Below are 15,010 nucleotides of genomic sequence, written 5' to 3'. Positions count from 1 at the left end.
AAGGAGGCCCGTCCTGAGCAGCAGACTGCACCCAGGACCCGAGGCAGGACCAGCCCCTCATCCAACTCTGCCTCCGTGTGGCCTGCAGCTGCCCCTCTGCACAGGGCTCTTCCCCATGGGTGTGTCCACGTCGGCTGTCCAGCCAACGGGGCCTCAGGGCAGGCCCAGCCTCACCCATCCCCGCCTCCTGGAGGGCTCACAGCCGCCCTTCAAAGTCCAGCTGAGGGTCCTCTGAGAAGTGTCCCCAGGTCAGAGTCAGAGAGAGGTGTGGGCTCCGACTCAGAGCCAAAAACGGAGAGATGGAGAAGAGGAGGAAGAGGAGGAGGGGACGGGAGGAGAGAAGGGTCAGGAGGAAGGCAGGACGGGCACAGAGGCCACCCGGGCCAGCCAAGGGCTCCTCCTCAGCTGGGGAGGACATCAGGGGCCGGGCCGGGGCCAAGGCGCCCGTGTGACTGGGGAACAGACCAGTCGGAGGCACTGAGATGGGGAGCAGTTTATTGAAGGCTTGGGACTCGCACTGAGGCCTGGGGACTCTCTGAAGCAGTCCCAGCCCAGGCCGGGGCCAAGCTGAGTGGACCCGGGTGGATAGGGACACTGGTGCTGTCACCATCACAGACGAGAGACCGGAGGGAGGCTGAGGCCGAGGGGGCAGGTGGACAGGGCTCCAGAGGTCATGGGGGGGTGGAGGCCACTTCCGTCTCAGGACGCCACCGTCAGTACCACAGCATTCTGCCGGGAGCAAGAGCGCTCAGTGCGGCCCTGGGGACCTTGTGCCCACGTCCCTGCCTCGCCCCACCTCCACCATGGCCAGCACTGACGGCAGTCACTCATCGAATGGCTGCGTGGACAAGTGCAGAAATGGTGGATAAGGGACCTCCCCGTGTGGGACAGGTTGCTGATTTAAGAGACTCAAGTTCAAGTGCCATTTCTGCCACAAGACTGGGTGACCTTGGGCCAGAAATTTGATTTCCCTCAGCCTCATCTGGAAAAGGGGGACCCCTGCTCTGCCCACCTCCCAGAGCAGTTCCAAGAATCAGAGTTTTGCTGGTTTGATCAGGATTGGGAGGCTGAAAAAGTGGCACGATCTATTAGTCATGTCTGTCACTAGCACAGGATAAGGGAGGAACAGCACAGGCCCTTGCTGCCCGTGGACCAGCAGAACGGTGACTCCGTGAGGAAATCTGAGCTTCCACTTTCCTGGGGAGACAAACTAGAATCCAAGAGAATTTGTCTACCCAGGGTGGATTCCGATCGATTGGTGATGTCTGCCAGGGCAAGCTGGTAAGAAGCGGTACCCGCGTGCCACATAGTCACATTCCTGAGCTAAGCAACTTGTGATTCTCTGAGACATTTAGAAAATGATGGAAGGACCGTACCCAGAGGATGAGGTGGAGCATTGCCCCAGGAGTGTCAAACAGGGCTGCCCCAACACCAGCTTAAGGCCCCTCTGCTTGGGAAACTCACCTCAATGACCTGCAGAACCGAATTGGCAAAATTGACATTGAGAATCTTGGGCAAGGGAATTCCAACCGCCAAGTCCACTGTGAAGGAGGAAGAGTTGGAAAAAAGAAGCTGTGGAGGGCAGTCTCAGAGCCAGGGAGGCTTGGATCCTGCTGACCTTATTCCAGAACTTTCCTCGGACCAGCTCATTCTCTTCCTATGGGCAAACTCCTATTCAACCTCCTACACCCCAACAAGAAAGTCCCTTTTCTGTATTGTGCCAGTGGCTCCCCTCAGCCAAGGCCCCCACAGCCTCCATCAATCCCTGGCCCGCCCTGGGTCACCTATTTGGAATCGTGTGTTTCACGGTTACTTCCCACTGGGATGGTGGGTGCTTCTGGCTGGACCCAGCTCAGCTCAGTTCTCGGGGCCTGGCCTGGTGTGGTGCAGGTGCGAGTCAGTGGGGTGTGAGTGGAGAGGGTGGTGCCCTGGTTCCTGCATCTTACGAGTGGGGACCGACCCCTCTCTGGCTTCCGTGTCCCCATCAGAGCCATGGATAAGGCAACAGGTTAGACAATCTCAGACATTCTGTGACCAGGAAGAGAGCAGAGGGGACCGTACCGTTGAGCTTCTGCACGTAGGTGGCCTGGAGCACATCGCTGAGCCATTTCTCCAAGCGGGAGACCTGCAACGGAGCACGGCAGCGCTGGGCCGCGGGGAGCAGCCCCCTTGCCCAGGGAGGGACGTCCCGAGGCCCCGCTGAGCCTCCCCGAGGCCTGCGGACGCAGCTCCAGGTGCTCGCAGGGCCCAGGGTGTGGACAGTCCACCACGGACCCTGAAGGGGCCTCTGGGAGTGAGGCTGGCTTCACCCTCCACCCATGACCCAGGTGTCCTCCTGGGAGGGTCTGCGGGGCCCGGAGTGGCACGAGGGGACATGGAGTGCCCGAGAAGAGGGAAGTGTCCTGGCTCCCGTGAAACCGTGGGGTCTGATCTGAGGCTCCTGTCAGTTCAGGGGCCTGGGAATGTTCTAGAACTTGGGACCGTCTCGAGATTCCAGAGCCTCAGAACTCTGTGAGAAGCAGGAACCGGGGCCCAGTGGAGCCCGGAGTGTGAGGATGTCCTGAGTTGGGGACCTCGTTTCTTCCGACTGTCGGACCCTAGAGGTCAGCAACTCTGAGGACCCAGGACCTCGAGATTCCCTTTCCTGAGATGGACACGGTGACCCCCACAGACGGGCCACACACGCCCTCCCGCTTGCCCACTGTGGCCTGTTGGAGGAGAGGCCAGCTGAGGCCAGCTCAGACAGGCTCGTGACACGTCCCCAACTCCTTCCCATGCCCTGTCCGAGACCCTGACCTCCCCAAGCTTCTCCCGCTCCCAGGAACTTACGTCGAAGGTGTTGGTGATGGACGAGGCCAGCTTGAGGCTGAGCCTGGCGGAGAGAAGAGGGAGGCTGGGCCTGCGGAGGCGCTCTGCCCCCGCCTGCCCAGGCCGCTCTCCGGGATCGGAAACGGGGCTCCGGGGCCAGCGCGGCAGGTAGCCAGCCTTGCCCAGGGCCTGGGTTTTCCTACCTGCAAAATGGACTGGAAGGGACATGATGTCTCTTCTGGGCTGTCACAACCACCCCTCTGACCCCACGGCCTTGGAGCCAGACCCTGGGTCAGCGAGTGGCCCTCCCCAGACTGAGCACTGGACACAGGAGGCCCCATATACAGCAGGTGCTCACTAAAGGCAGCGAACCATTGAAGGATCACAGCTGGCCCTCGTGCAGGTGGCCAGGGCCTAGACCCACGTCCCCACCTCCTGACGGCCTGGGAGGGGAGGCCCAGGCCGCAACCTGCTCCCAGGGCCACCTGCGACGTGAGCCGGGGCCGCAGAGGGCTCTGCCAACTGTAAAGTGCTGTGCACGGGTAAGGAAGGACCTCACGGACACTGTCACCTTAGCTGTCATGACTGTCATGATGCTGGGTCACCACAGAGACGGGAGGTTAGAGAAAGAACTGGTCAAAGGAGAGGCGAAGCTTTGGACAACACTCTGGGACACTGTCCCAAGGCCAGCCTCTGGGGCTGACACCGCGGGCTCTGGGCTCTGTGTCCTGAAGGCAGCCGCGGTCCCCAGAGCAGAGAAGGGGCAGGGGAGGCGGCCCCCAGGGCCCTCTCTGCCCCCTGCTCCTCCCCTGCGGAGTGGCCACACCGTCCCCTCCTGGGCTGACCCTCCCATGTGCCACAAACAGCAGGTGGCCCTGTTCTCGGGTGCCCCTAACTCCTGTTCCCAGACACAGGAGAAAGGCCCTGTCCCCAAGGCCCCACGTTACCGTTCCAGGGACAGGGAGATGTGCAGCTTGGTGGCCGAGGGAGCCAGCTGGGCTTTGAGGGTCAGCACCTGGTGGGGACGCGCACAGAACTGGGCAGGTCCGCCTGGCGGCCGGGGCTCTGCCACCTCGTCCCCCCACGATCCCGCCGAAGCCCTACTGGGCGCTGGAACTGGTGTCAGGATCGGGGCTGAGGGGACTGGAGGGACCCCCTCCAGCCTGCAGGTGGGGGAAGGCGCCCCACCAGGGACGAGGCGTGAACAGAGGAAGGCGAGGGTGGGCCCTGCCCCAGGTCAGCAGGGGTCAGCGGGAGTCCCGCAGGCCAGGTGACGGAGGCAGTGGGCAGGACGCCAGGCTCAGAGCTGGGCCTCGGGAGTCGGGTCGGGGCAGCAGGGGGTCCGTCTCAGCCTGTGTCTGGGGACCAGGGAGGGGGCTGGAGGAGGCACACTGGAAAGGAGGGCGTCCACTAGAGCGCTGAGCAGGGAGGCCACAGAGTGCGGCTACTCCTAGGTCCCCAGAAACCAGAGGGGACAGGCCTGGGGCCGGTCAGAGGTGCCAGCCACAGGCGTCCAGGCAGCCGATGACGGTGACAGGGCTGCCCTGCATGGGGCCTCCATCTGAAATCAGGGAAAGGCCCCCAGGGCCATGCAGGACCCGGGGCCAGGTCCCCTCCTGCCTGAGCCACTGACCCCATTCAGCTCGAAGAGGAATTCGGGGCTCCCTCCAGGGACCGCGAACAGCACACGGATGCTAGCTGGGATGGAGACGGCAGCCTTCTTGTTCTGGAGCGTGACGATGGGGACGTCCTTCACCCGCAGAAAGAGCAGGAGGTGCTGTCCTGGGGGCAGCTTCCCCAGGGCCTGAGAGGGACAGGAGCAGAGCGGGGGCGTGAGGGCCGCCAAGAGGCCCCGACTAGAACCGATCAGTCAGTCAACAAACGCTCCTCGAGCAGCCCCTGGGCCCCGGGACTGTGCTGAGGTCCTGACCCTCGCGCGCCTTATGTTGGCCTCCATGAGGCTGACACCCAGGTGCAGACAGACCTGTAGAGCCACCAAGGCCGACTCCTTCACTCAGGAAGGGGCAAAACCCTCCCAAGGCACACAGAGCTCGCCTGGTGCACCCCCTGCCTCCCGCTCATCTCGCCTCACCCTCCGCTGCTGGCAGCCTCCTCCCCCCTCCAGGCTCACTGGCCATGGGCAGTCCTCCAACCTGCCACTCTGCTCCTGCCTCAGGGCCTTTGAACCTGCTGCTGCCTCTCCTGGAAATGTCTTCCCCAGGTGACTGCATGGTTTCCTCCCTCCCCTCTTTTGTCCTCTGCTTAAATGCCACCTCAGTGAGGCCTTGCAGAACACCCTGGGTAAAAAGCACCAGCCCACACTCTGACGGGCTGTAACCAATCCCTCACCCTCCTGTACTGCTTGCAGTCTGTCTGCAGTCCCCAGACCCCAGGGCTTGCCCGGTGTTCACTGTTGTTCCCTTTTGTGTCCTCAAGGGCAGGTGGGTCCTGAACCAGCACAGGGCACAGGGCCTGGAACTAGGGGGGCTCAGCTGACATTCGTGGACCAGCTAAATGAATCATGCAATCAGTCCTTAGTCACGCCTCGTAGAAGTGACAGGAATTGTGGAATCCAGGAGGACACTCCCAGGTTGGAATCTGGGGCTCCGGGGCTCGAGCCCAGGCTTCCCGAGGAGCAGAATCATCTCCAGGTCCACCCTCATGGTCCACAGAACCTGAAGCCACAGAGCGCCACTCAGAGCTGCAAGACTCCAAGGGCCCAGGCTCCAGAGAGGAGCCCAGCCCCCTGCTCCTGGGGGGGACACTGCCCAGCTGGCTGCATCCACAGATCCCCACCCTAGCTGTCCCTGCCTGTCCCAGTGCCCTCTCCATCATCTTACAACTCCAGCCCTCAGAAAGTTCTTCTGAATGTCTAACCCCAGTCCACTCCTTCCCTAAGACTCCTCCCATGCCCTTTAGCCAAGGGACTCTGAGAAGTTGCAGCCCCAACCTTAAGCCCCAAGGCTGCTTCCAATCACCACCTTCAAGAGCTCACAGAGTGGATCCTCTGCACCCCCAAACATGGCTGCCACCTGCATCCTCTTGGTGAATGCCCGAGCTCTCTGGCCTCTGTCAGAATCTGCTTTTCTATAAGGACCATGTAGTAGTCATTTCTACTTTAGTCTGAATTCTGATCCTCACAGTTGTAAAATGGCTGCTCCAGCCTCAGCTGAATGAATGAGAAAGCTGAGGCTGGGCCCTGGGACCATGTGTTAGGCCTGCCTCCCGCCTCCCTGCCTCCTGCCTCCCTGCCTCCTGCCTCCCTGCCTCCTGCCTCCCTGCCCCCTGCCTCCCTGCCTCCCTGCCTCCCTGCCTCTTCTCCCTTTTCTCCCCTCTCCAACTAGTGCCCTGCAACTTCTCACTGGGGGAGGAGGAGACAAAGATCAAGATGAAGTAAGGCACTTGGAGGAAAGAATCTCCTGATCTCTGCCTGGTAGAGGAGCAATAGCTGTAGAAAAATGCCCGGTTGGCTCCTTGGGGCCGGAAAACCTGGTCCTTCCCTCTGTAAGCAAAACTTGCTATCAGGAGGGGATGTGGTGGTCAGTCTTTCACACTGTAGTATGAATTTGGATTCAGCATTCCCCACGGCTGCCCGGAAGGTTGTGTTGAGTACGATTCTGGAGGCCACTCAACCTCAGTGGGGGAAGGAGCTACAGTGATCAAAGCCCCTGAGGGGGCCACTCACCTCAGGGGCCAAAGCTGCCAGGTCTGTGGTTGACAGTGGGACATTGTTGGGAACCTGGGCCGGAGACCAAATGGGAGAGAGAGTTGGTGTGAACACAGAAACGGGCCGGGGAGCCCCGGGGCACATGGAGCAGTTGTGTCCCTCCGTCCCCATTGTCTGCCTGGCACACATCGCGACAAACACTTGGGGTGATTCTGTGAGCCCGCGATTCCTGAGCACCCACCGCACGCCAGGCCCAGGCCGGGGCTTCTCCCGCCTTCACGCACCTCCCTGGACGACGCCTCCTGACACTAAGGCTCTTGCCCAGGGTGAAACTGAGCAGGGCAGGCCGGCGTCAGAGGCCTCGGACACCTCTGCCTTTTATCCCGATAGGAATCTCCTCCCACGTTTACAAACCAGAAATTTGCATTTCTGCCTAAAAAGGTGGAGAAGATGGTCAGCCTGGGCCTGGACCCGCCCCTGGGGCAGCTGAGCGGCAGGTGGCCAGTTCACGATGGCCCCGCATCCCGGCCCCTGGTGGCGAGACCCTGCGAGCTGCACAAGCCCCCTTCTCAGAACAGACTGTTCACACGGGACAGTCACAGACACGCCGCGCGGGAGGGTCCCAGGCACCCACCAGCACTCCTGCGAGGGCAGAGGCACCAGGGCCTCCGGGGGCCTCTCGTGCCACAGAACTCAGGTGCCCGCACCCACACGCACAGGGGGCTCCGCCGCACACGCGAACCCCGGCGCCTCTGCCCGGCATGACCGTGCCCATCCCCAGCCGAAAGACACCTGCTTCCCAACTCGGCCCGGCCCAGCCTCCCCGAGGCCCCCTCTGCTCTCGGGACCCACCTGCAGATGCTGAGGGGCCAACCCCCCCTGGGCCTGAGCTGCTGCTGGGGAGCCCCAGGAGCTCAGAGCCCGCTGCCTCCCGGGAAGGCTGGGGCCGCCTGACCCACAGCGTCATGAGGAGCCAGAGGGCAAGCAGAGAACCCCCAGGATTCGGAACAAAAGCACAGGTGACCTCCCCTGGAATAACCCAGTCTCCCCAATCTGCCCCGAGAGGAGTGGAGATGTCAGCCACTCGCACTTCAGTGTAAAACGAGCTTAGGCTCAGAAGGACTCCAAGGTCAGAAGGGTGGCCTCTTTGCCTAGACCTGTTTGGACCAATCGAAGTGACCCCTGGACTGCTGGGTGGAGAGGGGTTCAGGGGTCTCACTGAGGCTTCACTTGCCCTTCAGGAGTAACAATGTCCTCCCCAAGGACAGAGCCGGGCGCACGCGCTATCAACTTGTCAGCTCTCCCGTGTCCCGACGGGTGGCTGGCTGCTCGGTGATGGCGTGGCCGGTCAGCTAGGCCTTGCCTCGGCTCCCCGGGAGGACACTCACCAGCTCAGGGGTGAGGTCTATGTTGAGGGCACCGCTGGCCTGCAGGAGCCCGAACACAGCGTTGAAGAGGTACAGCGGCACGGTCACCTGGGACGTGTGGTCATCTTTGGGGGGCACCTGGACTGGGACGTGGGGCTTGGGGAAGTCAATGACGTCACCAGCTACGCTCTTCACGATGGGCTGCAGGGACAAGAAACGGCCCGGGAGGGTCTTTGGCTGCCCACCCCCTGGCCTTGACCCAGCGTCCCCACCCACGCCACACCTCAGCACAGGCGGGACCCCCGCTGGACTCACGTTGATGTCCAGCTCTATGTACTGGTTGGAGATGAGCGGCAACGTGGCCAGGGAGAACTCCACGGACCCCAGAGCCCCCAGGGGCACCAGGCCTGTTGGGGACAGGACAGGGAAATGCCCTGGGAGCCCGTCCCCGGCGATAGCGGCCCCTGCACCTGCCCAGCGCCTGCTGCTGGCCTAGCGCTGCCCCGATCCCTCACTTGGGTGCCACTGTCACCGCATCTCACGGAAGAGGAGACTGGGGCCCCTGAAGTCACCAGCCCGAGGCCACACAGCGCAGTGGCAGAGCCAGGAGCTGGTCCCCTGACGCGGCCACCCTGCCCTTCACACAGCACCGCGGGTGGAGTCTCCTGCCGTCCCCTCCTCCTCCTCCTGGCCACATTCTGACACTCTCCAAAGCCCCTTAGTGAGCCCCAAAGGCACCCGCGCAGGGGACTGGGAGCTGGGGGCGCTGGGGCCTTGGTCACCGGCCTCGAGCTCTCTGGGCCTCAGTCTTCTTGTCTGTCCCCTCCTGTGTCTGACCACAGGGGCTGACCACAGGGGCTGACCACAGGAGCTCAGCAGATGTCGCTCTGCAGCACCGACACGTGGAGATGGCTGAGGACATCGAGCGCCACCTGTGGCCCTAGGCCTGCACCGGGGTCCCCCAGCCCCCCAGGGCAGCCTCCTCAGTCTGACGGGAAGGTCCAGGGCCCTGCACCTCCGGCCGCCCTCGGGGCCTGCTGCCCTGGGGTGACAAGAGGGAGGGACAGGGACCCCAACCTACCCAGCGCAGCCCCCAGGAGCTCATTCACGACACCCAGCACACTGTCCACCACGGGGCACAGCTGCGGAGGCAGGGGACAGGAGCCATGAGCCAGAGCCCCGGGTGCAGGAGCCAGCGCTTTTCCTCTAAGTGACCTGCCCGGTGGTTCTGGCACCAAGGGAAGGCAGAATGTGGGGACAGGTGGGGACACACAGGTGGAGCAGGGAGGGGCCCAGAGGGGCCCAGGCCCATTTCCTCTGTCACACAAGCCCCATTAGGAACCCTCGAGGTTGCTGGGAAAACAGGGGACACATTTCCGCGGCCAGCGGGGGCCGTGCCTGAGGAGGCAAAGGTGGTGGCCGTCCCCATCCAGTCACTTGGGCCTACAGCTGGGGTAGAGAAGAAAGGCCAGCTGCCCGGGCTGTCTGCAGAGTGGGCTGCCCCAGCCCAGGGCCTCCAAGTCAGGCCGGTCAGGGGAATGAGGGAAGCGCAGGGGCTGGCGGGTGGGGACTGGCCGGGTGGGGACAGCCCGCTGCCCTGCACTGCTGGGTGCCCTGCGGAGTGAGTCCCAGGCAGCCAGGGTGCTGCCAACGGACTCCGACAGCCTCTCTGCAGCCCAGAGCTCAGCTTCTGGCCGGAGGCCCCGTTAGGAGACACAGTGTAGATGCAGCCACACGCCCTTGTTAAGTCCCCTCGGAGGGCGCCTGCTGGGGACCCCGCACTGGGCATGGCCTCCTCCTGCAGCGCTTCTTCAAGTCCCAGGCAGAGTTGCCAGCCCCAGGTCCCGTCTCCCTGCCACCTGACAGGTCCCCCTGTTGGAGGACCCTCAGGGAGCCCAGCCTGCTGAGTGGGGGAGGCCTGACTCTCACTCTCGGGGACCCGGTTTGTCGCTCCCCCACCCTCTGTAAATAGCGTTGGGCCACACCCAGCTGCAGCTGCCCCCTGAGGGAAGCCAGACTGCTGCTGGCCACGGTCACACGTCACCCCCACGTGTCCCCCCCCCACATGTCGCCCCCTGGGGCAGATGAATCACAACGTGGAAGAACATTCCCAGGTGGCCTTCTAGAGGTGATGGCCAAGCACAGGCTCCGCTTAGAACAAGGGACCCGATTTTAATCTAAAGGTCCTTTAAAGAAAAACCAAGTCAATAATAATAACACGTGGCAAGGACAGGGTGGGGGAAAGAGGCAGATTTGGGGGCAGGGTCCCTCGCCACTTGGAGGTCTGGGGAGACTGCCCACACATCCCCAGACCAGCAGGCGGTCCATGGGCGCCCGGTGGGGAGAGAGGAAGTGCCCCCTGATCCTACCCACAATCGGGGAGGGGCCGGGCCCAGGACCACTCACCATTCCCGGCAGCACCTTGAACAGCGTCTGCTCCACGACCCCAAAGAGTGGCGCAGGCAGCAGCCTGGACAGGGAGACAGTGAGGCTGTGGTGGCCACACAGGGACAGTGCATGTGGGTGTTGGGGCGGGTGGGCGCTGGGCTCTGCATCGTCCCCTCTCTTGGTGGGTGGGCTAGGGCTCTGTGGACCTGGGCGTAAACCTTGCCCTATCTCGCAAGGGGCCAGCCCAAGCCCCCCTCTGGACAGTGCCTGCTTTGCCTGGTTGCTGCGGCCCCATTAAGTGACAGCGGCACGTGGGTAGTGTGCCTCGTGTTCAGTAATGTCTGTCCCACTGTCTCCCCGACATTGCAGACAAGGAACATGTGGGTTTGGACCGGCACCATGGGGTGCAGGGAGCCACAACCACAGGGCACCCACACCGTGCTGGGCTCCCCTTCCCGCGGCCCTCCCCAAGCCCCAATGGCCCAGAGAAGCAGGACGGAGCCTCTGGAGTCCAAGAAGCTCAGCCCCTCCTGGTCTCCTCATTCAGGTCTGTCTGGGGACAGGAGCACCAGGGCCACCCTATTCCTGGGAGCCCTCTCAAAGCTGTCAAAATCTTGTCACTGTTCAGAGTCATTCAACAAACCCGGAGACAGCGCTGGCCTTGGGCCAGAAGGTAGACACTAATGGGGGGACACAGGAAGGGGTGGGGAGGGTGCCCCGGGAGTGAGTGCCGAACACCGTGGAAGCCTGGACCTCAGCAGAGACCCGCTCCACTCCATCTCTGCCTCATCGGTGGTGTGACCTTGGCAAGTCCTTGCCCTCTCTGCGCCTCCACTGTCCCATGGGAATGGCATTCGCAAAGTACAGGGAAGCCCACCCATCCCTGGTGGCCCCCCGGGAAGGAGGAATGTAAAAGGGTTTTCCGGATAGTCCTGTCCCACCCCTGTGGCACAGATGGGGACACTGAGGCCCCGACCAGGAGGAGGGTACTCTGAGGTCACACAGCAAGTCAGGGGCAGAGCCCGGCCTCTGATGTGCCACAGCAGGGACAGAGCTTGGAGCAGCTGCAGAGATCCGGGTGACCCTCTGGCCAGCCCTGTGAGAGGGACACAGGATCCCGGGGGCTGGAGGAGGAGGACGCCCAGAAGCAGGCAGGAGTCCTGTCGGGGGGACCTCAGTCTGTCCATCTGTGCAGGGGCTTGACCCCAGCCAGGGGGACGGGGGCAGGGTGAGTCCAGGCTGCCCGGGGCGGACCCAGAAGGTGTCTAAGGCCCCGGCCGCCCCAGAGCGGTGGGGACAGGGAGCAGGACCACTCACCCCGACAGCAGGCTGATGTGGCCCAGGAGGGTGCTGCAGCGCTTGAGGATGAGGATGGGCGTCCCCCGCGGGCTCACACCCAGCGCCACCCGCGACGACACGTTCACCTCGACGCCCAGCTGCAGAAGGCCCCCCAGGGGGCTGCGAGACCGGGCACTGGGGCGTGGCCGAGCTGCCAGGCCCCACCCACCAGGCCACGCCCCGACCACGCCCACCCCGGTGCAGACTGGCGCTGAGCGGGCGAGCTGGGCCAGGCTGAGGGTCGAGTGGGCTGCCCTGTCTGCATGTCCCTGGTCACGTCCCTGGTCCCGCTCCTCCCACCCGCTCCCCTGAGGCCTGGGCAGTGGAGGGGTCTGGAGAGGGCGAGATGGGAGTCCATGGGGTCAGTGGGGCGGTGGTCTCTGGGGAGGGGAGCGGGACAGTAGGGTGGGAGTCCCTTGGGAGGAAGCAGGTTGGGAGGTCGGCCAACAGGAGGCAGCTGCCCGCCAACAGTGCGGAAGGCGCAGGCCCCCGGGGCACACTCACCCAGAGCCGTGCAGGCCCACTTTGGTGTGCAGGCTCAGCTGCACCCCAAAACCTGGCAGCAGCCTCAGCGACACCTTGGGCAGCGTGAGTTCCTCAATCTTCAGCCTGAAGAGTGGGGGGAAGCGCTGCTCACCCCAGACCCCGGTCCCCCCCCACCAGGGCCCGGACCACCCTGGACCAGGCAGGGCAGAGCTCTCCCGGGCGGGTCTCCTTGCCACCTTGAACCTGCAGAGGCACCTGTGAAGGCTTGGGCCGGTGACTTCACCTCCTGGCTTCAGTGTCCCCGTCTGAACAGTGGGCGGGACTCGCAGGGGTGAGGGAAAGACAGTGGGGCAAGGGGGTGCAGACTCGGTGCAGTGTGTGCTGGGTACATCTCCCACCATCCTCGCCGTCAGGGTCCTTCCCGCCTGTCCCCACAGCCTCAGCCCTGGTTTGACCTCTGACCTTGGCATTGCCCCCACCTGCACCCCCAGGCTCACACATACACACAACCCAAGGGACCTCTCGGACAAGCCTCTCTTGGGTCATTGTCCTTACCCGCTCTGTCCTCTGGGTGTCTGCCGGGTAATGACCTGACTTTTCATTCCACAGTCCCTCCTGGCCAGAGTGACCTCCCCCAGGAAGCCTGCCTTGCTTGTCCTCAGCCACAGGGAGACACCCACTTTGTGGCTCCTGTCTCTCTGGGCCGCTCCATCACTGTTGAACTCATGGGATTGTCAGTGGCTCCCCGAGGTGAGGACAATGTCGGGTTCAGGCCCAGCCTCACCCCGCAGGGGGCTTCTACAGCGGGAGACATATTTAATCCAAGTACGACAGCAGGTATCAAGGACTCGCTGTTCCGGGCGCTATTTCAACAGCTGGACACAGTGACAACCCCACGAGTAGCTTCTGACGGTGCAGCCAGGAGGCCACCCAGGTCCCAGCACTGCCCGGGCTTCAGCCTTCTGGGGACCCTCTTGGACATTCCCGGGTTCACCACCCGCCATCGACTGATGTCCCCGGGCTTGGCCAGGCAGCGTGGCTCGTGATACACACTGACACCGTCCCCTCCTGCCCCGGGTGGGGGAGGTGCCGGGTACCTCAGTCTCCTCACATGCTAAGTGCAGTTGATAATCGCCCTGTCCCCAGACTCAGCAGGACAATTCACTCACGATGCTCAGCACAGTGCCACACACAGAGATCCCGGGCAGCGGTCACTAAGTTCCAGACATTAGCTATTATGTGACATGTCTAATTCACTCCTTCAAAAATATGTGGGAAACGCCTGCTACGTGTCAGGCCCTATTTATGATATGGGGACACAGCAGGGAACCATCCAGATAAAGATCCTATCTACCCTGGTTGGGGTTTATGATCTACTAGGAGAGAAAAAACCCAAACCAGTAAAATGTGTGGTGTAAGGGAAAGTGGCGTGTCCCCTGGCGACCTTGAAGGGGGGGGGGGAGGAGATAATCAGGACAGGGTTCTTGAAGGAGGTTATTTAGGGAGCAGATACCTGGATTAGCCCAGAGAGGCTAAGCAATCTGCTCTGGGTCACCCAGCAGGTAACTAGAATTGACTCCAGTGTGGGACCTCAATCACCGTGGCCTGTGGCCCTTCTTGTCCTGCCAGGCACGCAGTACAGGAGTTATGTTCCTGCCCTTCCTGCTCCACTCTCACGTCCAATTAAAGAGACCATCTCCCCTCAATTTCCTGAAGCAGGAGACATCCTGTAGGGTGCACAGGTGGGCGTCCCTGGGCCCCGCAGGGACTCACCCAGACAGCTCCTCCACAACCCCAAAAATCCCTCCGTAGCTCAGCAGGCCGCCTCCTCCAAGCAGCCCTCCTGAGCCCAGGAGACCCTGGTTCACAGACGTCACTGTCCCCAGCACGTTCTGCAGAATGGGTCCCCCAACCAGCGAGTTCTGAATGGCTGCAGAGAGGGCAGGTATAGAAGATGCTAGAACTCCACCCCTGCCCAGGACCTCGCATCCACCCCTCCTCTGAGCTGCGGGAAAACAATTGTTTTGGTCAGAATTGACCTGGAGGTCACCCTCCAGTGACAGAAACCACAGGGCTGGTGACAACCCTCTGCCTGGCACCCTGAATCCCATGACCCTCCTTCATTATACAGATGGGTAAACTGAGGCCCAGAGGAGCGGGGACTTGCACAGGACTGTGCAGAAGATCATCCCGGGGCCCGCAGTGTGGCTCGGACTCTGGATCCTGGGCTGCCCGGCGGCACCGAGAGGGACAGGGAGCCTGTGGCTACCAGGAGCTTGGTGGCAATGGAGGAAGCCACCCTGGGGCCCCCAGGCCTGGCTCTGGGCAGAGGGGGAAGGGCCGGGTGCAAAGCACCGCCAGAGGGTCTGGGACTGCGGTGTCCCCTGAAGGTCCCCGTTGGCCCCTCTTCGCTGCACCCCTGAGGCCGCCCGGCTCACCTTTGCCGAGCTCGTCCTTGTCGATGCGGGCCAGCGTGCCCACCGTCTCCAGCAGCCCGTGGCTGGGCGCGGCCAGGCCCCAGAGCAGAAGCAGGGAGCACAGGCCCAGCATCCTCGGCGCACACCTGCCGGGCGGAGCAGCCTCAGGCCCGGGCTCCTCCTGTCCCCACCCACGGCCGCCCGTCCCTCCCAGCGCAGCCAGGGCAGCCACACCCGCCGGAGGGGACCCACAGGAGTCCAGCGCCCAACAGCCGCGCCGCTCGGTGCAGCTCCAGACCCACGGCCTCAGAGCTGCCTCCCACGGCTCCCCCCTTCCTGGGCCCATTTCACAGACGAGAACTGAGGCCGAGAGCTTGGAGGGGACTCTGCCAGGCCACCGAGCTCATCAGTGGCGGGGCCGGAATTCCAGGCTGAGTCCACGTGACTTCAGAGCCTTAGTGTGGCCCCGGTGGACCTGGTGCCTGGAGGCAGCCCCTGAGGGGCCCTCCAGGACAGCAGGGGGCTGGCTCCTGGGCCAC

The 15,010-nt window shown here is 63.1% G+C and overlaps 1 protein-coding gene across 1 annotated transcript; it reads right to left on the bottom strand.

Moving 5' to 3' along the window:
• Nucleotides 1-699: 699 nt before the first annotated feature.
• Bpifb3 (BPI fold containing family B member 3) lies at nt 700-14,604 on the bottom strand. The gene is made up of 15 exons (XM_076849043.1): nt 14,493-14,604; nt 13,828-13,984; nt 12,073-12,177; nt 11,548-11,688; nt 10,249-10,312; nt 8,924-8,984; nt 8,158-8,249; nt 7,864-8,043; nt 6,494-6,547; nt 4,442-4,612; nt 3,756-3,823; nt 2,830-2,872; nt 2,062-2,125; nt 1,465-1,541; nt 700-729 (listed from the first exon to the last, which is right to left on the bottom strand). Exons 1-15 carry the CDS (start codon nt 14,602-14,604, stop codon nt 700-702), a joined length of 1,419 nt encoding a protein of 472 aa, XP_076705158.1.
• Nucleotides 14,605-15,010: the final 406 nt, after the last annotated feature.

The sequence above is a fragment of the Callospermophilus lateralis genome, chromosome 3, assembly GCF_048772815.1.
Source record: "Callospermophilus lateralis isolate mCalLat2 chromosome 3, mCalLat2.hap1, whole genome shotgun sequence".
In the NCBI taxonomy this organism is placed as follows: domain Eukaryota; kingdom Metazoa; phylum Chordata; class Mammalia; order Rodentia; family Sciuridae; genus Callospermophilus; species Callospermophilus lateralis.
Note: the sequence above shows the minus strand (reverse complement) of the source record. Positions and strands in the feature narration are given on the sequence as shown.